Here is a 24,966-nt window from a genome sequence, read left to right on the forward strand (position 1 = left end):
CCAGTGAACATCCTTCTGAAGCCTTTAAAAGCTTCATTGAAGAACATCTCATAACACTCTCTCAATTCAAAGCTGGTTTGAATACAGCTTCTGACACAGTCAGGCCGGCCTCTCAATCTACTTGACAGCTTGATAAAGCTGGTTCTCTTGATGAGAATATTGAACACTCAGATGTCTATCATTCAGATAAGACAATATCAGACCAACAGATAAAGCATCTCAAGATAATACTAGAGATGAACAAGGGAAAGTAAAGAGTTCTAGAACTTGAACTACAACTGAAAAAACTTCATCAACAGAGATTCTCATTCTCTACAGATTAATCACAAGATGTTAATAATCATTCTGTCATCACATTAACAGCCTGTACAGTCACATAGAATTCTAATCTCAGTGAAAGGTTGAAATTCAATCTTTATGAATCAGATAGCTGTGTTGGCAAGGCAATATCTCAATTCAAGAAAGATGTCAAGAATACTGTGAGATCAAACAGTCTAACTGATACATTCAATTACATCACATGAAGCATCTTCATGAAATTGAAACTGATTGATGCACAGTGTTGATATATGATAGAGAAACAACAGACTCAGAATTCTCTATAAAAAGATGATGAATGAGCATCATTCTGAGACACCAGAAACCGGTGGCTCTACACATTCATCTCAAACTTCTTGAGTGCAGGTGTCAGATCACATTTCTTCAAGTATGATGAAAATCGGATTGCTTATACTCTATGGAATGTGATTGAACAGGAATACTCTGTCCTCAAAACACAGTTACACTGTGAGACAGTTCTGGAATTCATGTCTCTTGGTGACACACAGGTCACCAATCTACACACATTCTTTGATAAGTTCCGGTCCGCCATCACAAAATTGAAGATGTTGAATGCTCCCCCCTCAGATGCGTGGATATTTGATATCTTCTACTCAGTTCTACCCAACAATTGGAGGAATTACATTCAGAAGAAGATAGAGGAGATACAGGATTCCAAATCCACAGCTGTGATATTGAATGTTGATCTTCTCATGGAGGAAATCTGTTCGCGGCTTGATCCTCCAAAAGATAAAAAGAATCTGCAGAATATAGATTCTGCAGTCAACACAGCTATGACAGCTATAACAGCCACAACAACTACCAGCAACAATACATCGAATCCGGCCCGTGGAGGCTGTACTGGACATGGTTGTGACAGTTCACAAGAGGGCTCCTGAAACCATCAGGGATCGGGAAATCCACCTACATGTTCTGAATGCGAGAGATCTCACTTTGGCACCTGTTGATTGACCAATTCAGACAGTGCTCCAGATAATTGAAGAATCTACAACACTGCAAGGATAAAGGAATTCAAAGAAAAGAAGGAAAAGAATAGTGAGGGTGGAACTCAACTATTCATTACAGATGAATCAGAGACCTATCAGATGGCAAACCTCGCAGAGGTTATCAATGTGTCAGCCTGTTACAAGGATCCCTCCAACGGGCGTTTATACATATCAAAGGACGTCATCTTCCAGGAGGACCTCCATCTTGCCGATCCATCAATACCGACTACTCCACACAACCCGAAGGTCCTACCCAATGCGGCCTGTAAAGCGGCTGCGGCGATTCCTTCAGAGACACCAGGCCTACTCACTGCAGCCTGTCAAGAGACTGCAGCGATTCCTGATCCATCAATTGATAATCTATTCATTGATGAGGAAATTCGACCTGAGTGTCCATTATTTCTTGTACCCACTAATAATTGGTGAATTGACTATGATATCTCCGCGAGAATACCTACTCTTTTAGTGCAGAATACACTGAACTCCCCGGAACTCACAGTTGAATCTGATGACCCTCCGACATCTACAAGGGATATCACTATAGTGGGGGAATCAACAGTGGGGGAATCTTCAGTGAGGGACAGTCTTGAAGACCTACCCACCGATCCCGAGATCACTGCACTTCCGATCCCGAAAAACCTCACACGCGCCAAAGCTTCCATGGAATGGAAGTATTATTACAAGGCCTGTGTTAAAGAGGTCAACTGTTTGAAATATACACGTTGGAAAGAGAATATAAAGAAGATAGGGGGATAGGGGGATAAAAATGATGTATATCATGACTGGTTTTTCATTACTTCACATTTTCCAGTCATTTTTTGTACCTGTACTTGATTTGAAGGCGAATTTTGTATATAGCATCGTGTATAGTTACTCTGGTGAGTGGGGGTGTGAGGTCACGTGATCTGGCTTACTAATCCTTCCACCATATAACTTCCCACAAAGCTAGCAACCTTTCAATCACACAAGCTTTACACCTTCCACATTATGTGCTTGATATTATCGCCGAGGTATCTTTTTGTATTTTTCTGCCGGGGATGGGCCAGATTGGGAAGGGCGGTACGAGGGTGAGACTTGGCGTTGGTGTTTTGGAACATCAAAGATGGACAGGGTTTTCGCGGAGGTCGCTCCTCGGATATCTCCACAACTACAGGTCGGGGATCTTCCAAAATCGAGAAGATTGGTGCATATGGCTAGGTCTCTTCACCTTACAATTTGTATGGCACTTTGGCCCGGGGTTGTGGTGTGATAGGGGAGAACGGGGGATAATCCCACACAGGAGTTTCGAACAACGTCCGGTTCACGTTTGGCTGGATAACTCCACCACCACACAGGGTATGCGGTCGGCGATGGGGTCAGAATGCTCGTATGATCGAGGGCTTTTCGATGGATCTATCGGCGGGTTCTTATTCGAAAAATCGAGCGAGTTCGTGCTGTTTTACTCTTTGCGAGTTCTGTGTCTGATAATTGGACAGATTCTATTTCAGAGAGTGCTTATAAATTGACAGCTCTGATCTGATACTATGAATCTTAGTAATTCATACATTCAATAGAACAGACTCTGTAGAAAAACTTCAGTGACTTGTTTAGCATTTATCTTATTATAAGATTTCAATATTACATCTTTGCTCAATCAATTTATAATAATCAGAATGTTTCTATAACTCTTACTCTCAGATAGATTAATAGCAAAGTCAATTACTATATCTCACTAGATTCTATCAGAAATATTGAGTGATTTCAGTAGATCTTTTCTACAGTTCTTTTATAAGATAATGAAAGAACAGTAGTTGCAGTTTCAGATGAAGTATCTGATACTGTTTAATATCTCAGATTAATAGAACTCTTAGAAGATCATTCTATACAGTTATTCACAGTCTGAATAACTAGTTATACATATATCATACATCTCTTGCATTATCTGAGTGTATAAGAATTCAGAGTGAGAGACTCAGTGTTGTTTACAGAATTGTAGAGTATTATTATCATTGATTGAATATTCTGAGATATCAGTTCTTATACATAGTTCTGAGAGAAATTGAGATACTTCTTGATGTACTGCTTCAGTGAGAGTCTGAAGAAGTTTATCAGCCTGAGCTGCTGTATGCCACAGTTCATTCAGTGTAGAGGAAGTGAAGATATCAACATCAGTGTCAGTTTGAAGAGAGGATGTTCTAATCAGAGAAGTATATATAGTGTCATGAGTTGTTCTATCTTGATTAATCAATATCTTCAGATCTAAGAGTCAGTGTTCTTGATTCATTCAGTATGTATCTGTTATATCAGATGACATATCTTATTCTCATCATAAGAGAGTGTCTGTCATTAAGTTCTGGCTGCTGAGGCAGTAGTGTATTGTAAAATAAAAGTAGCTTAGAAACTCAGATCATTGCATCTATTATTCAGTGAGTTTACAGGTAGTCATGAAGTATTTGAGATTCTTATAATCTATGATTATCTCAAATTCAGAGATACTTTGAAGTTCAGAGTTTCATTCTTCTAAACAGTGTATAATTGTGAGAAGTTTCTTATTATAGATCTCATAATTGCATTCAGCAGAACTCAGTTTCTTAGATATGAAAACATATAATTGTAGAACATCTTTATCATCATATTACAATATCACTTCTTCTGTCACATAGTCAGAGAAATCAGCCTTAATAACTGTCTTATAATCAGAATTAAATGTTATCAGCAGAGAGATATTAATGAATATCTTCTTTATCTGTGTAAATACAGCTTCAGCATTCACTGATCATTGAAATACTGAGTCTTTCTTAATGAGATCTGTAAGTGATCTTGCAATATCTGAGAAGTTTCATATAAATTGCTGATAGAAGTTAGCAAATCTGATAAAGCTTTATACATCTTTCATAGTGTGCAGAGCCTCTCATTCAAGAATAGCAGAGACCTTCTCAGAATTTATTCGGATTTCCTTGCCAGCTTCTATGATGAAATCTAAGTACTTAGTACTCTTGACTTTGAAATCACACTTATCAATATCAATTGATAGTCTCACTTCTCATAGTTATTGTAATACTCTTTGTACATACTCTTGATATTTCTTTCTGAATTCATCAGTGAAGATGAGAATGTCATCTAGATAAGCAGATATAAATTCATCAAGAAAGTCTCAGAGTGCTCAGTTGATATACTTCTGAAATGTGCTGAGAGCATTGATCAGTTCAAAGAGTGTGACTACTCATTCAAAAAGATTATATTATGTTCAGAATGCTGTAAGTCACTCATCTTCTTCAGTGATATGAATCTTATGAAACACAGTAATGATATCTAACTTTGTAAATCATTAAGCTTGTTCAATACCAGCTAGTGTTTCATTGATAAGAGATAAAGAATAATGATCTTTCTTTATTAATCTATTCAATTCTCAATAATTCACACAGAACTGAAGTTCTTCATCTGATTTCTTTGCAAAGAGAATAGAGACTGCAGTGAAAGAGTTGCTAATACATATGAATTTCTTATTCAACAGATTATTAAATGTCTTTCAAAGAAGAACAAGTTCATCTCAAGACATGTTATAAAGAGAGTCTTATAGTGATTTGAAGTTCTTATCATTCTTTTTCTCTAACTTGATACTGTGATTCACTTCAGAATCTCATAAGAGAGATATATTTGTAATATTATCTTGTCAGAAGATATCTAGATATTCATGATATTATTAAGAGAGTTTTGTACAAGAATCTGTTATTATAACACAGAATAACTTTTCTAGAGTCTTTTTAATATTGACCAGGCTGATGAAATAGATTGATATATAGTTCTACTGTCAGTGATTCTTTCAGTGACTTCTTTTTCTGAGTATTTCATAGGTGTTGATAGAGATCTGTGTCAGATTCATAGTCTTGTGAACTCTATCTTTGTTAGAGAATATTAAACTTCTGTTTTAAGCATTTAATATGATGTCTTGTTCAGATAGTCAGACAAGTTCTAATATAAGATTATAATTAAGATTATCAACTTCATATGCATAGATGTCTTTATACTGATGTTCTCTGATATCTATGTTTAGTTTCATCATGTAACAGATGCAAACATCTTTTAAATCATTAAATTCTGTAAGAAGTCAAAGTTTTGATAAGAGAATACACTGAAGATTATGATATCTCACAACTGAAGATTTAATCATTGCATAGTGATATAGACTGCTGTCTATCATAGTCTTTATATTATACATATTATTAATTACAGTAGATATAAGAATTACATCTATTGTTATTTTCTCTTCAAATTGTTATCATTCAACCTCTTCAAGCTTCTGTTTATAAATTTGAACAGAAGCTAATTTTTTCTCTGTTTCACTGAGACATTCTCATAGTTATTCTCTGAATCTTTCTCTAATGTAACATGATTGATGTGAACAGATGTTGATCTTTCTCTTAAGTGTGAAGATATATAGATTAATCAGCAGTTGAAAGCAATGTGTTCTGATCAGTTACAGTTAATACACACTTCACATTAACATTAATCAGTGACTTCTTTGAGAGTGATTTCAGGGACTCAGAAGCCTGTTCAAACAGCAGAAACTCTTGCTTATGTATAGATATTTAAATCTATTCAGTTCATGACATCTGCATCATTGTTATTCTTTAGTGTAAGTGTATAAGTGACTGAGATATAACATCTTCTATCACTGTTCTGTATACTCTTGAGCTTGATAAGACAATCATTCAATATCTGAAGCTGTGTGCAGAAGTCTTTATAAGTTGAGTCTTCATTTACACTTATAAGAGTCTGTAAGAGTTCAAAAGTTAATATCTTCTTAAGCATGCTAATCTTCATTTGATTCTCTCAAGATTGATCACCTGCTTCTAAGATCTTGATATCAAAGTTAGGAATAAATGTTGTAAGAGAAGTGTTTCTCTGTCAGATACTCTGTAATCAATCTAATACTTTCTATTGCATAGCAGTGTCTTGAAACAGAATATCAAGATATTTGATGATATTGTCAGATGTTTGTAATACTGATTTACATGCTTTCATTCATGAATGAAACTTCTGTTTCACATGATTCTTCAATCATTCATTAATATACTAGTTTTGATTGATTAATGAACTGATGAAATCTTCATCTACACTCAGTTTCATGAGCATTTTCATTCTTCATGATGAGTAGAGAGTGAGAGTAGAAGTATTAAAATATATAGAAGCATCTAAGTGTTCTTTCAGTACTTTTGTATTTAATTCTATAAATGTTGAAATCATATGAGTTAATCATTGAATCTCTTTGTATTGAAGTTATTAAGTCACATGTATATCTACTATCTGTTGCTGTTATAATTTCAATATTACTCAGAGTCACTGTAACATCACATCTATACTTGTATTTAAGAGTTTCATATTATCATTAGACATAGTTATATCAATTATCAGATGTATAATATCTGTGAAATCTGAAGAAATGTAATTGTATTCTCATATATCTGAGTGTTAGAACTCTCAGATCTTTCACTAACATTCTCTTATAAAATCTTTATTACAGAGTTAGAGTGATTAATGAGCAAGCTTCTATCTGAGAACTCAGTATCTGCTTAACTATGTTTTCTCTTTCTTACATATTATTACATATTTAAATATCTCTTGATAAATAATCATTTCTGATGAGAAGATAATGCATGAATAATTATTTTCTAATAAGAAGATAATGAATGTTTTTATAGTGTGAGAGGCCTATACTGAATAGATCAGTATAATATTATAGATCTTATATAACAAAGATAAAAACATTAAAGAAGGAAAGAAAGAGAAAGTGTGAGAATCAGTGATTGAGATGAATATTTATATGTGTATATGATGGTGTACGCGGTGGAGCTTCAGGGCGGAAGAATATACACACATTTGTAGTAGCTGAGGAATCAGTGATTGAGAATGGCTGAGAATCGGAGTGTACGCGTTCATGGCGGCCGAGGATCAGTGATTGAGAATGGCCGAGAATCGGAGCGTACGCATTCAAGAATGAAGTGATTGAAATCTGTGAAGTGTAATGAAATAGTCTATATGATTGATCGGGCGCAGCCCGCCACACCTGAGCATATTATAATACACTGTATATTATACAATAGTCTCAGAGTCAGATTGAAAGAGAAGTATAATCTAAATTAATTAAATATGAGATTCTTATTCTCAACTGAGACAGAAATTAAATACTTAATAGACTTTTTATTAGAAACTCAAGCAGCTATAAGAAAATGACTAAGTTCAGAAATATCTGAATATGAAGAGAAAAAAATCAATCAGATATAGTCTGTTAAAACAGCTATATACTCTCTTTTAATAATTTGTTTTATTACAGTCTCTCTTTACTTTATCTTTTTCTTTCAATTTCTTGCTATCTATTTATTTAACATGTCTATCTTTAAGACTGTGTTCTCTTTTCCTTTGTCATGATATTGTCAAATGATTTCAAAGTATCAGAAGATGTTAAAACACTGTAATTTATAAACAGTTTTTATATTCTGAGCTGGAATTTTCTGATTTTACATATCTGAAATTGATGAATGTATAATAGTTAACTTTACAGATATAGGAAAAACTCTGAGCACTAAAAGTTCTCAGATAGATGTTATAGTCTCTGACTGTATACATCTATAATTGAAGAATAATAATAATAATAATAACTTTTAAATAATATAATAATTATAAAGTTTAACTTTAATTTCAGATACAGTTACATAGTTAGTTTAATTATATTAAGAGTTATAATTTCTTTGCATTTTTCTTTTTAAAAAATTATATATTAATTTTATATATATATTTATATAATAGAATTGTAGAGTATTCAGAAATCAAATTTATATACTTAATTTTCTATATTATAAATATACTTATATTCTGTTAATTAATTAATATAATAAATTTTGAAAATAATTAACTGATCTGTTGACATGCCTATTGAGCCGCCGCCCTACGGAGGGTCACGTGACTATAGATTCGCTCACTCACCTACTAGATAGCTAGCTAGCATACTCTACATCTTAATACAAGCAAGTTCTACACTTAATATAATCAGTAACTGATTAAATAATAATTAATAATTCATTATATAAACTATTTTTTTAATTAATAACTTCTGTATACTTCTCATATAAAATATATTGATTTAAATCAAGATTAAACACATTTTTATCATTATCAATAATAAAAAAATCTTATGTATTTATTTTAACTGTATTTATTAAAATGTAAGAGAATATAAAATCTCATCTCAGTTCTAATTTCAACTGACTGTAATATGACAGAACCGAAGCAGTGACTAGTCAGCAGCATTATATAGAGATAGTTGTTTAAGAAGCTGTATAAGTGAGCTTAACTATCTTACTTGAATAACAAGCTCATAGACTACAGAGTTATTGCGAGAATATCACATATATAATACTTAATATACTAAGAAGATTGTATGAGACATGCAGTAACTCTTGTATATATTTCAGTAGAAGAAAAATGAATTGCTGATCTCTTTGATGAGAAGTCAGTATCTAGCTATTCTATATAGATAATGAGCAGATACTCTTCTCTCATTTCATGAGCAAGAATAGCTGAAGCAATATCTCAGCAGTGTCTCACTATTTGTAACATGACAGAACCGAAGCAGTGGCTAGTCAGCAGTGTCACATAGAGGTAATTGTTTGAGAAGCTGTATAAGTGAGCTTGACTATCTTGCTTAAATAGTAAGCTTATAGACTACAGAGTTATTATGAGAATATCACAGATGTGATACTTAGTATACTAAGAAGATTGTATAAGATACACAGTAACTCTTATATATATTTCAGTAGAAGAAAAACAAATCACTGACTTCTTTGATGAGAAGTCAGCATCTAGCTATTTTATATAGATAATGAGTGAATACTCTTCTCTCATTTCATAAGTGAGAATAGCTGAAGTGATATCTCAGTGATATCTTATTATCAAGAAAGAGTAATCTGCTGATCTTATATAAAAGCAGAGTTCTTATATTTATTAATCAGATCTTTCTATGATATATCTGAATGATGTTATAGAGTAATTAAAAACTGGTTCAAACAGAATAAAATCATCTGTATGAAAGTAATAAGTTATATGAAACTGTAACAGAGTCTTGATGTGACTGAGAGTATGATAATACTCTTCTCTTTAAGAACATAGTCTCTATGCTCTCAAGATTACTGAATTAGAAATTATCTTTGTTATATAGCAATGATTATCAATCAATTGACAGTGTATGTACTGCACATGATATAAAGAACTAGATGAGTTTTTCTGCTGACTGTGTAGATCTTTCTTTACTCATCTTTGTTCAAATCAAATATGTGATAAGTGAGTTTCTTATATATCAATTTGAGATGAAGAAAACATAGTTAATAAGTGACTTATAGATCTCTTATCATATTTCATTCTATATATGAAATTCCCTGTAAAAGTGATGTGTTTTAGAGACAAAGCTAACAGTAGTGACAGGATTTTTCAAAAAGATCTCTCTCTCTGTGAAACATTTTTCTTTTCTCTCTCTCAATTGCAACAGTGAGTGCATGAAAGTATCATTCTTGAAGAATAATAAAGAGCTTATTCTGATATTTTTCTAGTAAATAAATGTCTTCATGATGTGACTGCAGTCTCTGTGACTGTCAAGAAAGCTCAGTTGAAGACAGAGATGATAATGTTAATAAGCTGTGAAAGTACTACTTTCATTGTCATATCTTCTTCTGCTTCTCTTGCAGCTGTAGTGGTGGTTGCTGTGCCTTGCAGTGAGATGTCATCTCTTCTGCTGATCAGTTCATTCATATTCAGTTCATTTTATACCTCTCTCACTGCTGTTGTGACACCGCCCCTGTAAGAAATCCTGCTTCTCACGGATTCTTTACCTCTATTCCTATCTCTTGTGTAATCAATAGGGCTAGCAGCCCTTGGCTACACACAACTATATAGACTGAAGTTCGTGAATACTATTTGTAACTCAGCTTGAATACTATTATACATTTAATCTCTATATTTTATCTTTCTACTGTGAATACTTCTAGTAGTTAATAGTACATATCATGTCAAGCTGCAAATACCTGAATAATCATCTGTGAGCACTTATTCTTACATTTCAAGCTCAGTCAGTCAGTAATCACTCATTATGACTGAAAGAACTAGAAACTTATATGCTTCAATCTCTGTAAACTCTACTGCAGACACTCAGAAGCAGTCACTCAAATCATGAATAATCTCTGTGAAAGAAGTCTTAGAGAACTTATCAATCACTCATGAAACATCATTCTCTGCATCTGTGACAGAGAAATTCTCTAAACTCATAAATAAATTAATCTCAGTGAAGAACATTCTTGAGCATCTCTCACAGAATCAAGCTATTTTTCTACAAGAAATGCTTACTGCTTACAAACACTCTTAAACTGAGTCTCTAGACATGATCTTCAGAGACACCTGTGAACTAAAAAGAAACTTCCTTAAGCTGTGATCACTTAAGGCCACTTATCAAACCACAATCTATAAAAGCTTTTGCGAGTTTGCATTTGAAATTGACTCGCAAGCCCGGCTGTGTGACCAGATACCTCTCACGAAGCTGTGTTCACTCCCCCAGTTGTGCTGGAGTATCCAGCCCGGAAACAATTGGGACGCGGAGAGAGAGCTCATCTGCCCAGGTCAACTCCTGTCACAAATTCATGGCATTCACATTGCCTTGATTACTCAGATTTTGCGGGTACCTGAGGATTCATCTCTCATTGACAATGGAATTGTGGAAATGCGCTGCAGTGTGAGAATCATTGATGAGAAACCTAGGCATATTTGCATATGCCTGGTCAGAGATTGTGCAGGCAGGGGAGGAGTGATTGTAGGCCTGCAGGACTGCAGAAGACACTGACAACACTGAAAGCTTCACAAGAACTGTCAGCTAGAATCTGTAAGAAATTACTTATGAGAAGACTTACAGCAAAGAGAGGAACTACACTGCTTAGAGCCAGAGACTGGTCTGAGGAAGAAATGAGGTGAGCCGCTGGCCTGAAGATCAGGTGTGATGGCAGGGCTGAAGGAGATGAAGACACAGTTATAAGTGACAGTACCCCTGCTTCATCAGCTGATAAAAAGCAATCAGAGAAGTTGCAGAGATGCTCATGAGAAGCTCAGCAGTAGTCAGACATCATTTACAAAGATATTGAAATTTGAAAAAGAAATTTTTATTCTTGAGAAGTTCTTGAATCAATATATAGATATTGTCAGAAACACTCTCTCTCTATCATCTAAGTGAAAACACTTCATAGATGAATGAGAATACTCACAGTTTATAAGAATAAGAGCTGTTATAGAAAAAGAGAAAAGAAGATGAGATTTCACAGACAGATCTGAGATATTTATACTACTTTAGAGAGATTTGCTTACACTATAAGTGATCTCACAGAATAGTCAGATTACTCTAATAAATAAGAGTGATTATAAATTACAGATCTGAATCTTTCTATATAACTATAAAGAGTGATTACAGACTGTGAACATCTTGATTCTATAATTCTATAGAGTTAATGAAAGAATGAAAAATTTCTCATAATTCTATAGTATCAAAGAACAATAATTTATAAGAATAAGTGAAAGATTAACTCACAAATATTTCTCTTTAATAAGAGTAATCTTATAGAGAGTGATTTATCTGTAAGATGAATCTGTGTAATGATTACACAAGAATCTCATAAAAATGATTAAGAGTTAACTAAAACTCTTCTATATAAAAGATATGAGATGAATCTGTGTAATAGTCAGAGAAGAATCTGTAGATTATAAAGAATCTCACAGAATAAGAAACTGAGTAACAGACTCTTTTTTCTTCATAGTAACAAGGGATTTTTCCTCACTGAGATTTTTATAGATATAAAGAATTTTTAGTGAGTATCACTGCAGTGCTGAGCTGATTCTATAAAGTCACTCAGTGAAAGACTTCATGAACAAAGTCTTAGAGAGAGAGAGATATGTAAGAAATTTCACTTCTTACAGATTCTTTATCTCTATTTCTATCTCTCACATAATTAATAGAGCTAGCGGCCCTTGGCTACATACAACTATATAGACTAAAGTTCATGAATACTATTTATAACTCAGCTTGAATACTATTATACATTTAATCTCTATATTTTATCTTTCTATCATGAATACTTCTAGTAGTTAACAGTATATATCACGCCAAGCTGTAAACACCTGAATAATCGCCTGCGAGTACTTATTCTTACAGCTCTCTCTCTCAATCAACACAGTGATATATGACCCTGTGTAATCATTCAGAGAGAATCTCAGAGAGAGCTTGAGTTCAGAGACAGTGACTTTAAGAAACTTAATCTATAGTTTCTCTTTCACAGTATATCTGAGCTCTGCTTGAAATACTGCTAAGTTGAGTCTGTAGAATCTCACAGTTTCTTTATCTTCTCTCTGTGAGAAGGCTCTGATGCAGTCTCTGACTAATATTACTACTTGTCTACACTGTACTAAGCAGCTGAAGAAGAAGAAAATCTTGTATATCTATCTCCTCTCTCACTCTTATTGTTTCTGTTGTATCTGTAACAATGACTTCTATCTCTCTGTAAGTATTATCTATTCTACAAGAAGATATTATATCAGCTCTGACAAGAAGCTCAGATGCTCAAGCAGTACAGAGTGAGAGTCTCAGAGCTTCAAGTATTGATAGATTTCATCAAGACTGAGAAGATTCTTCTTACTCATCTATAAAAGAAGATAAAAGTGTGAATTTCTGAGATGAAAAAACATCTCAGAATGACTGATCTTAAGAAGAGATCAGTCAGCACTGCTATTGAAAGTATCACAGAGATTAATTACTGATTAGAGAGAATCTCACTTCAGTTAAAGTAGATAACTGAAATGCTTTATCAGTTAATAAGTTAATACTTTCAGTATCTCTCATACTTTTCTGCAGTATGCTTCTCTGCAGTACTGCAGTATTAACTTCTCAGCAGACAAAGATATCAGTGCTGAAGACTTCAATAATAAAGAATGAGTTTGATAAGAGTATGATTATTGATGAGTAGATTCTGATTCTTCTTTTTACTTTTTCAGCAGGCTGCAGCTCTATTAGAATAGCAGTGATCTATGAGTTGATAATATTAATCTTTATTGATTTCAAATATTTCTTTCTTTTCTTATTAATCACTTCAGGAATTTTACACTTGTGTAGTCTTATTAAACTTCTAAAAAACTCTTTGAGAGAAAATAGAAGAAGAGTGCTACAGAGCTTATAAGATACTGACTCATTATTATAAGATTATCTCTAAAAAACTCTTTAAGAAAAATGAGAAGTCTTAAGCAGTATTTCTTATTTAATATCTCTGATATGTAACAGAGTAATCTCTACTGATTATCTTATAGCTTACAATCTCTTTCTCAGTATTTTTCAAATACTTAAGTGATTTTCATGAATTCTCTAATAATGAATAATCTTCTTATTTAATAAGATATTAAAGCTTGCTGTAATATATTCACTTATTCAATATTTTCTTTATAAGATATTCAGTATTACTCTCAATCTTGATATTATCTGATCAAGACAGCTCTGTCTCAGAACATTGCTTATAGAGCTTTAAATGAAAAATGTAAAAAATAGAATGAATTAATTTCAATTCTGTGAGTAATTTTAACTTATATATCTGCTTACTTATTACTCTTATTACTGAGAAAAGTTCTAGTCACTACTCACTGAGCTTCTTACACAGTCTTATTATCTTGATATTCTTTACTGAAAGTAGTACTTGATTCTCTATTAAGAACTTCATTAAAAGATATTTTTAATTATAGTATTTCATCTACTGCTTCTGAGCACAGTGAATACTTTTCACTGTCTTCTTATGAATTTTGTTCAAAAGTTTTAATCTTGCTTTTACTTCAAATATTGAGAAATACTCTGTTCTCTGTATTTATTTAACATTCTGACTATCTATTTCTCTCTTTGAAATATTATCTGCAATGTCACTGAATAATAAAGAATTGTATTTATAATAAATATAGAAAGAAGATATCTTTAAGATTGCATTCTTTATATTATTATATATGAATTCAGTGATTAGAATATGTTTGAGTCAATCATTCTGATAATATAAATAGAACACTCAAAGATACTGTTCTAATGTCTGATTCTGATGTTTAGTCTGATTATCTATCTGCAGATGAAATACAGTACTGAGAAGAGATCTTATTATAAGATAATAGTAAAAAGCTGATCAGTATTTACTAATGAAGAGAAATTCTCAATCTGTTATCAATGATTTCAGAGCACTGTGATTATGAATGATAGTATCTAAAAACAGATCAGTCAATTCAGAGGCTTTAATCTTTTTATAAATAGAGATATATCTGATCATCTTTGTGAAGTAGTTAATAATGATTACAATTAAGTTATATTCTTTAACTCTTGTTAACTTCAGCAGATTAACTATGAAATTCATTGATAGATTCTGTTATAAGCTCTTTGAAATAGACAGTGATATTAACTCACTGTATTACTTATACTGTGAGATCTTTATTCTTTGACAGATATTATAAGTCTTAATATACTCTTTGACATCTGTCTGAAGTCTGTCTTAAATATATTTATATTTTAGAAGCTTCTCAGTCTTCTCTAATCTGAAGTGCTCTGTATGAGAATTATTATAATGAATTCTTAATAACTTCTGATACATCACTCTGCTATGAGAGATGAAGACTGAATTATTCAGTAGTAGAAGTTTATATTCTTCTAGTTATCAGTGACTTGATTTCTTAGCAGTATTATTCTGCTCAGAGTCTGTCTCTTTCAAGTTCAAACTGAATTCTTTCTCTCTTCTGTAACTTATCAATGAATTTCAAAAGTAGTCAGATTAAAAGATTGTAGATCATTTCATACTTTATCAATTCAATAATTGTAAGATATAACATAAGAAGCTCATGATCTTCAGTATCAGTTCTCTGTGAGAATTCAGGTTTTCTTTCATCTTTTATACTGAGTCACACAGCTGTCTTATCAGCATCATTTCTGAGCTTCAGAGAATCTTAACTCTCTGCAGTCAGCTTCTTCTACAGTGATAATAGAGATTCTTTTATAGAATTCTTCTCTGTATTAACAATATTATAATTGAGCTATTTAGATAATGTATCAGCAGAGTTAAGCTGATCTGAACAGTATTAAATATAGAAATCATACTCTGAAAGCAGCTTCACTCACCTGGCTTGACATTCTGTCAAGCTCTTTGTTATTAAGAAGTAACACAGATTTGTATAATCAGTGAGAACTTACACTGAGTACTTACTATTCTGAAGATAATATTATCAGATCTTAAAGAATTTGATAATTACTAATATCTTCTAATTATAAGTATCATATCTTCTCTGCATGAGTAATAACTTCTTGAAGAAGAAGATCACTGATCTTCATTTATAATGTCTTATAGACTCTGTGAAAAAGTCTTCTCTCACAGATAATTCATTATCTGTTTTCTCAGAGATGATTATTCTCTGATTCTTTCAATATTGAAAGATCTCTGATATCAACTGTGAAAAGATTTTATAGATCTCATTCTCAGATGTATCAGTCTCATACTGACTGAGTAAGTCAGAGTTAAAGTGATTCAGTATTATGATATCTGTAAAAGCTTGTTTCAATTCTGCAAATACCTGCACAGTGTCTTGAGTAAGAGTAAATGATTCTGTTTTTCTGTCTTTCACACTTCTCTTTAACAGATCTGTAAGAGGGGCAGTAATCTGTGAATATGCATAGATGAATTATCTGTAGAAATTTGTAAATTCTAGAAACACCTGCATCTCACAGTATATCTGCAGTGCTGGCCAGTTCTCAATGACAGAGATTCAGCTTCTATTTATTGAAATGTCATTTATCTCAATAATATAATCTAAGAAATCAATCTCCTGCATGTAGAATGAGCATTTTTCAGTGTTTACATAGAGTTAATACTGTTTTAAGTAACTCAACACTTCTCAAACATGAGTATCATATTCTTTCTCTGATTTCAAGAAGATTAGAATGTTGTTCAGATATACTATGCAGAAGACATTGACAAGGTCTCACAGTGTCTTATTTATATAGATCTGAAAAATGACTGAAGTATTACAAAGATCAAAAGATAAAACAAGATATTCAAAATTGCTGTACTTAGTACAAAAAGTCATTTTTCAAACATTGTCTTTGTTAACTCTGATTCTATGATAGATATTCTGTATATCAATCTTTTAGAAAACCTTTGCTTCAGATAATCAATCAATCATCTCATTAATTAACAGTAATGAATATCAATTCTTAATTATCATCTTATTAAGATCTCTGTAGTCTATGTATAGACATAGTCTATCATTCTTCTTAAGTATAAAGAGTATAGACATCTCTGCTGAACTCTTTGATAAGTGTATTCAGTTCTTTAATTGTGCTTCTTCAAGATATTTGTGCAGAACATTCAATTCCTTTGCAGATAAGTTGTAAAGAGGCTCATACAGCACTGTTACATCATCTTCAAGATAAATCTTATATCATATCTTGATATCAGAAAACTTCACTGCTTCTCTTTCTAAAAAGACATTCTTAAAATCTGTAAAAAGATATCATATACATTCATCTTCAATAATGAATACTGCTGCTAATCTTGCAGTGAGAGTGATAACTTCTTCATCTATTCTCAAGTCTCAGTCATCTGTTACACAGTATATCAACTCTATCTTTTTCTCAAGATTCTTCTGATGAAACTCTTCAGATTTCTCTATTACTGTCTCTTTATTAGTGAGATGATATCATCACATCTGAATAACTCAGTTAATGAGAGAATTGTTTTCTCTCAATTATGAAAGATCTAGAATGACATTCTCATCTATGATATTGACTGTATGAAGGAGCAGACTGCTCTTCTTGAAGATTTCTTCTGAGTCTGTAGTCACACACTTTGCTTAAATTATGCTAAAACAGTGACATTTCATTTCATCAGTAAATTTTATATGATCTGACAGATCTATCTTCTTTTAACTCTTTATCAAAGAAAAAGAATAGAATATGAAGTTAGCATTCACTCTGAAGTTAAGTAGATATCTCACTGATATCTTCTTATTCAGAGCATACATTGTAATCATAACATGAACTTAAAGATATAAGAATTATCAATTCTTTATTTCTTTCTCTTCTTTATCTTCTACAGATATGTTTGTCAGAAGAGAAGTCAACTTTGAGAAGATATCTTCTTAATTTCTTTTCTTCTTTGACTTCTTATAATCACTGATATAGTGATCATCAGCTCTGCAGTTGAAATAGAGATCTTTATCAAATCTTTTTTAGCATTTCTTTGCAGTGAGTGAAGAATTAGAATACTTGAAATTCTTCTTTACTTTCTCTGCACTAAAGCTGTTATAACACTGTTTAGATTCTGTTATTAATTACTTAGAAGAAGTCTTATTAGCCTTTTTCTCAGAGAATTGATTATTCAAATAGATTCAGAAAGCCAGATTAACAAGCTCAGTGTAATTGATTAATAAACTCTGATATTGTGATATTATTGTCTGCATCTTGTGAGTTAGCTTTATAAGATAAAGCTGTGTTTTTAATTGATTCAAATCATTGATTAATTTCTCTCAATATTCTTCAAATCTTACATTGAAATCAGAAGAATTCTCATCATCTTATTAATGTAATAAGTTGAACTGCTGTATCACTGTAAAGTCACAGTTATAGTGATCTTTGATTTGATTCAGTAGAAAGTTCTTGAATTCTTTTCAAGTCATGATAGTATTGATATACTTAAGCTCTCTCTTCTTAATAGTTCAAGTAGTTGCAGAGATGCCTTCAAGAAAGTTGATAGCATATATTACTTATATCTCATGAGTATTATACTAGCTCAGATTAAGATGGAATTTTGATTTCAGAGTACAGATAAAGCTGTGAAATTCAGACAATATATTTCTCTTATATCTTGAAGAATCTCTGATCTTAATCTCTCTATCTTCATAATAGATGTAGATGTGTAGAGGCTGTGACAGTGATAGAGCAGTTGAAGAGCTCATGTCAAAATGTGCAGTGATTTCAGAAATCTCAGATTTCTGCTGAGATAAAGGTGTACACACTCTAGAAAATGATGTGATGTTTCTCTCAGAGAGTGAAGTTAGATCAGTCTCAGTATGAGTGTATGAGATTATATCAGTCTGTTAGAGCTTAACTGATTTAAACTTATAATCAGATTGAGTGATTCAAATTGTAACATGATAGAACTGAAGTAATGACTAGTTAACAGTATTATATAGAGATAATTATTTAAGAAGCTGTATAAGTGAGCTTAACTATCTTACTTGAATAATAAGCTTATAGACTACAGAGTTATTATGAGAATATCACAGATATGATACTTAGTATACTAAGAAGATTGTATAAGACATGCAGTAACTCTTGTATATATTTCAGTAGAAGAAAAACAAATCACTGACTTCTTTGATAAGAAGCCAGCATCTAGCTATTCTATATAGATAATGAGTGAATACTCTCCTCTTATTTCATGAGTGAGAATAGCTGAAGTGATACCTCAGTGACATCTCATTGCCAAGGAAGAGTAATCTGCTGACCTCATATAGAAGTGAGGTTTTTATATTCATCAATCCGATCTTTCTATGATATATTTGAATGATGTCATAGAGTGGTTGGAAACCGGTTCAGACAGAATGAAATCATCCGCATGGAAGTGATGAGCCGTGTGGAACCGCAACGGGGCCTTGGCGCGGCCGGGAGCGTGACACTATTAAGAAAGAGTAATCTGCTGATCTTATATAGAAGTGAGATTCTCATATTCATCAATCAGATCTTTCTATAATATATTTAAATGATATTATAGAGTGATTGAAAACCAGTTCAGATGAGATAAAATTATTCATATGAAAGCAATAAGCTGTGTGAAACTGCAGCAGAATCTTGATACAGCTGAGAGTATAATAATACTCTTCTCTTTAAGAGTATAGTTCTGATATTCTCAAGATTATCAGATTAGAAATTATCTTTGTTATATAGCAATAATTATCAACTGATTTAACAGTGTATGTGCTGTATATAATATAAAGAAATAGATGAGTTTTTCTGCTGACTGTGTAGATCTTTCTTTTCTCATCTTTATTTAAATTAAATATATGATAAGTGAGTTTCTTATATATTAATTTGAAATGTGAAAAATATAGTTAACAAGTGACTTACAGATCTCTCATTATATTTCATTCTATATATAAAATTCTCTGCAAAAGTAATGTGTTTTAGAGATAAAGCTAACAGTAGTGATAGAATTTTTTAAAAAGATTCTTTCTTCTCTATGAAACATTTTTCTTTCTCTTCTCTCAATTGTAATAGTGAGTGTATAAGAGTATTGTTCTTGAAGAATAATAAAGAACTTATTCTGACATTTTCTAATGAGTAAATGTCTTCATAGTGCAGCTGTGATCTCTGTAGCTGTTAAGAAAGCTTGATTGAAGACAGAGATAGCAGTGTCAACAGACTGCAGAAGCGCTGCTCTCATTGTCATATCTTCTTCTTCTTCTTCTTCTTCTTCTACTTCTCTTATAACTGCAGTGATAGTCACTGTATCTTGCAGTGAGATATTATCTCTTCTACTGATTAATTTGTCTGTATTCAGTTCTTTCTCTGTTTCTCTCATCATCATTGTGATATCACCTTCTCTCTCAGTCAACATGATGGTATATAACCCTGTGTAATTATTCAGAGAGAAACTCAGAAAGAGCTTGATTCTGAGAACAGTGACTTTAAAAAGCTTAATCTGTAGTTTTTCTCTTACAGCATATCTGAGCTCTGCTTGAAATACTGCTAAGTTGAGTCTGCAGAGTTCTGCAGTTTCTTTATCTTCTCTCTATAAGAAGGCTTCAGTGCAGTCTCTGATCAGCACTGCTATTTATCTACACTGTGTTAAGCAGCTGAAGAAGAAGAGAATCTTATACATTTATCTCTTCTCTCACTTCTGTTATTTTTATTATATCTGTAACAATAACTTCTGTCTCTCTGTAAGTATTATCTACTCTATAAGAAGATGTCATGTTGACTCTGATAAGAAGCTCAGATACTCAAGCAGTACAGAGTGAGAGTCTCAGAGCTTTAAGTGTTGATAAATTTTATTAAGACTGAGAAGATTTCTCTTGCTCATCTGTAAAAGAAGATGAAAGTATGAGTCTTTGAGATGAAAAAACATCTCAGAATGACTGATTCTAAGAAGAGATCAGCTAATACTGCTGTTGAAAGTATTACAGAGATTAATCACTGATTGAAGAGAATCTTACTTTAATTAAAGCAGATAACTGAGATGCTTTATAAATTGATAAGTTGATACTTTAAGTATTTCTCATGCTCTTTTACAGCATGCTTCTCTGCAGTATCACAGTGTTAACTTCTTAACAGATAAAGATATCAGTGCTGAAGACATCAATGATAGAGAATGAGTTTAATAAGAGTATGATTATTGATGAGTAGACTCTGAAATTCTCTCTTTTTACTTTTTCAGCAGGCTGTGACCTCATTAGAATAGCAGCAGCCTGTAGATTGATAATATTAATCTTTTTTATTAATTTTAAATATTTCTTTCTTTTCTTATTAACTGCTTCAGAAATTTTACACTTGTATAGTCTTATTAAACTTCTAAAAAATTCTTTAAGAGAAAATAGAAGAAGAGTGTTATAGAGTTTATAAGATGTCAGCTTATCACTGTGAGATCATCTCTAAAAATACTCTTTGAGAAAAATAAGAAGTCTTAAGCAGTATTTCTTACTTAATATCTCTGATGTATAACAGAGCAGTCTCTACTAGCTGTCTTATAACTTGTAATCTCTTTCTCAGCATTTTTCAAATACTCAAGCAGTTCTCATGAATTCTCTGACAATGAATAATCTTTTCATTTCATAAGATATTAAAGCTTACTGTAATATATTCACTTATTTAATATTTTCTTTACAAGATATTCAGTATCACTCTCAATCTCAATGTTATTCAGCTGAGACAGCTTTACTCTGAGATGTTACTTATAGAGCTTCAAATAGAAAATGTGAAAAACAGAATAAATTGATTTCAATTCTGTGAGTAATTTCAACTTATATATCTGCTTACTCATCACTCTTATTATTAGAAAAGATTCTAGTCATCACTTACTGAGCTTCTTACACAGTCTCATTGTCTTAATATTTTTTACTGAAAGTAGTACTTGATTCTCTATCAAGAACTTCATTGAAAGATGTTTTTAATTATAGTATTTTATCTATCACTTCTGAGTGCAGTGAATACTTTTCATCATCTTCTTATGAATTTTATTTAAAAGTTTCAATCTCACTTTTACTTCTGATACTGAGAAATACTCTATTCTCTGTATCTGTTCAACATTCTGACTGTTTATTTCTCTCTTTAAAATATTGTTCATGACATTACTGAGTAACAAAGAATTATATTTATAATAAGCATAGAAAGAAGATATTTTTAAAGTTGCATTCTTTGTATTATTATATATAAATTCAGCAGTCAGAAGATGTTTGAGCTAATCATTCTGATAATATAAATAGAACACTTAAAAATGCTGTTCTAGTGTCTGATTCTGACATTCAGTCTGATCATCTATCTGCAGATGAAATGCAGTACTGAGGAGATATCTTATCATAAGATAATAGTAAAAAGCTGATCAGTATTTACTGATGAAGAGAAATTCTCAATCTATTATTAACAATTTTAAAGCACTGTGATTATGAATAATAATATCTAAAAACAGGTCAGTCAATTCACAGGCTTTAATCTTTTTATAAGTAGAGATATATCTAATTATCTTCATGAAGTGATTAATAATGAGCAAAATTAAGTTATATTCTTTAACTCTTGTTGACTTCAGCAGATCAACTATGAAATTCATTGATAAATTCTGTCATAAGTTCTTTAAAACAGACAGTAATGCTAACTTACTGTATTACTTATACTATAAGATCTTTATTCTTTGATAGACATTGTAAGTCTTAATATACTCTTTGACATCTGCTCAGAGCTTGTCTCAAATGTATTTATATTTTAAAAGCTTCTCAATCTTCTCTAATCTGAAGTGCTCTGCATGAAAATCATTATAATGAATTCTCAATAACTTCTGACACACTGCTCTACTATAAGAAATGAAGACTGAATTATTCAGCAGTAGAAGTTCACATTCTTCTAGTTATCAGTGACTTGATTTCTTAGCAGCACTGCTCTGCTCAGAGTCTGTCTCTTTCAAGTTTAAACTGAATTCTTTCTTCTTCAACTTCTGAATTCAAGCTGCAGTAGAGATGTTCTTCTTCTGTAATTTATTAATGAATTTCAAAAGTAGTTGAGTTGAAAGATTATAGACTATTTCATTCTTTAATAATTTAATAATTGTAAGATATAATATAAGAAGCTCATGATCTTCAGTATCAGTTCTCTACAGAGACCTGAGTATTCTTTCATCTTCTATACTGAGTCATGCAGCTGTCTTACTAATACTGTTCTCAAGCTTCAGAGAACTCTAACTCTCTGCAGCTAGCTTCTTTTACAGTGATGACAGAGGTTCTTTTATAGAATTCTTCTCTGTATCAATAATATTATAATCAGACTGTTTAAACAGTATATCAGTGAGATTAAGCTGATCTGAATAATATTGAATATAGAAATCATACTTTAAAAGCAGCTCTGCTCATCTGACTTAACATTCTATCAAGCTCTTTGTTATCAAGAAGTAATACAGATTTGTATAATCAGTGAGAACTTACACTGAATACTTACTACTCTGAAGATAATATTATCAGATTTTAAAGAATTCAATAATTACTAATATCTTCTAATCATGAGTATTATACCTTCTCTATGTGAGTGATAACTTCTTAAAGAAGAAGATCACTGATCTTTATTTATAATGTCTTATAGACTCTGTGAAAAAGTCTTCTCTTATAGACAATTCATTATCTATTTTCTCAGAAGTGATTATTCTCTGATTCTTTTAATATTGAAAGATCTTCAGTGTCAACTGTGAAAAGATTTCACAGATTTCATTTCTGAATACATCAGTCTCATACTGACTGAGTAAGTTAGAATTAAAGTGATTCAGTATTGTAATATCTGTAAAAGCTTATTTCAATTCTGTAAACATCTGCATAGTATCTTAAGTGAGAATAAATAGTTTTATTTTTCTATCTTTCACACTTCTCTTTAACAGATCTGTAAGAGAGACAGTAATCTGTGAATATGTATAGATGAATTATCTGTAGAAATTTATAAATTCTAGAAACATCTGCATCTCACAGTACATCTGCAGTGCTGATCAGTTCTCAATGATAAAGATCTGACTTCTATTCATTGAAATGTCATTTATCTTAATAATATAATCTAAGAAATCAATCTTCTGCATGTAGAATGAGCATTTTTCAGTGTTTGTATAGAGTTTATACTGTCTTAAGTAACTCAATACTTCTCAAACATGAGTATCATATTCTTTCTCTGATTTTAAGAAGATTAGAGTGTTATTCAGATATACTATGCAGAAGATGTTAATAAGACTCTGCAGTGTCTTATTTATATAGATTTGAAAGATGACTGAAGTGTTATAAAGATTTAAAGATAAAACAAGATATTCAAAATTACTGTACTTAATATGAAAAGCTGTTTTTCAAACATTATCTTCATTAACTCTGATTCTATAATAGATATTCTGTATATCAATCTTTGAGAATATCTTTACTTCAGATAATTGATTGATCATCTTATTAATTAACAGTAATAAATAGTAATTCTTAACTGTTATCTTATTAAGACCTCTGTAGTCTATACATAGATGTAGTCTATTATTCTTCTTAAGTACAAAGAGTGTAGATGTCTCTGTCAGACTCTTTAATAAGTATATTCAGTTCTTTAATTATGCTTCTTCAAGATATTTATACAGAACATTCAATTTCTTTACAGATAAGTTATAAAGAGACTTATACAGTATTATTACATTATCTTCAAAATGAATCTTATATTATATCTTGATGTCAGAAAACTTCACTGCTTCTCTTTCTGAAAAGACATTGTTATAATCTGTAAAGAGATATTATATATATTCATCTTCAATGATGAATACTGCTGCTAATCTTACAGTGAGAATGATAACTTCTTCATCTATTTTTAAGTCTCAATCATCTATTATACAGTATATTAAATCTATCTTTTTCTCAAGATTCTTTCAATGAAACTCTTCAGATTTTTCTATTACTATCTCTTCATCAGTAAAGTAGTACTGTCACATCTGAGTAACTCAGTCAATGAGAGAATTATTTTCTCTCAATTATAGAAGATCTAGAATGATATTCTTATCTATGATATTAACTGTATGAAGAAGCAGACTGCTCTTCTTAAAGATTTCTTCTAAGTCTGTGATCACACACTTCACTTGAATTATATTAAAATAGTGATATTTCATTTCATCAGTAAATTTTACATGATCTGATAGATCTATCTTCTTTCAACTCTTCATCAAAGAAAAGAAATAGAATATAAAGTTAGTATTTATCTCAGAGTTAAGTAGATATCTCACTGATATCTTCTTATTCAGAGTATACATTGTGATTATAATATAAACTCAGAGATATAAGAATTATTAATTCTTCATTTCTTTCTCTTCTT

At 31.6% G+C, this 24,966-nt stretch overlaps 3 protein-coding genes across 3 annotated transcripts; 2 read left to right on the forward strand and 1 right to left on the reverse strand.

The window, feature by feature from the left end:
* Positions 1-609: 609 nt before the first annotated feature.
* On the forward strand, positions 610-1,217 carry BDBG_16509 (uncharacterized protein; the record flags this gene model as incomplete). Its single annotated transcript, XM_031724452.1, has 2 exons — positions 610-646; positions 685-1,217. 2 exons carry the CDS (start codon positions 610-612, stop codon positions 1,215-1,217), a joined length of 570 nt encoding a protein of 189 aa, XP_031576946.1.
* Positions 1,218-1,254: 37 nt separating this feature from the next.
* BDBG_16510 (uncharacterized protein) lies at positions 1,255-2,830 on the forward strand (the record flags this gene model as incomplete). Its single annotated transcript, XM_031724453.1, has 3 exons — positions 1,255-1,590; positions 1,870-2,031; positions 2,271-2,830. Exons 1-3 carry the CDS (start codon positions 1,425-1,427, stop codon positions 2,828-2,830), a joined length of 888 nt encoding a protein of 295 aa, XP_031576947.1. The 5' UTR covers positions 1,255-1,424.
* A 16,911-nt stretch (positions 2,831-19,741) lies between these two features.
* Positions 19,742-20,008, reverse strand: BDBG_16511 (uncharacterized protein; the record flags this gene model as incomplete). Its single annotated transcript, XM_031724454.1, has 1 exon — positions 19,742-20,008. One exon carries the CDS (start codon positions 20,006-20,008, stop codon positions 19,742-19,744), a length of 267 nt encoding a protein of 88 aa, XP_031576948.1.
* Between the last annotated feature and the right edge of the window lie 4,958 nt (positions 20,009-24,966).

This window comes from Blastomyces gilchristii, assembly GCF_000003855.2.
Source record: "Blastomyces gilchristii SLH14081 genomic scaffold supercont1.3, whole genome shotgun sequence".
In the NCBI taxonomy this organism is placed as follows: domain Eukaryota; kingdom Fungi; phylum Ascomycota; class Eurotiomycetes; order Onygenales; family Ajellomycetaceae; genus Blastomyces; species Blastomyces gilchristii.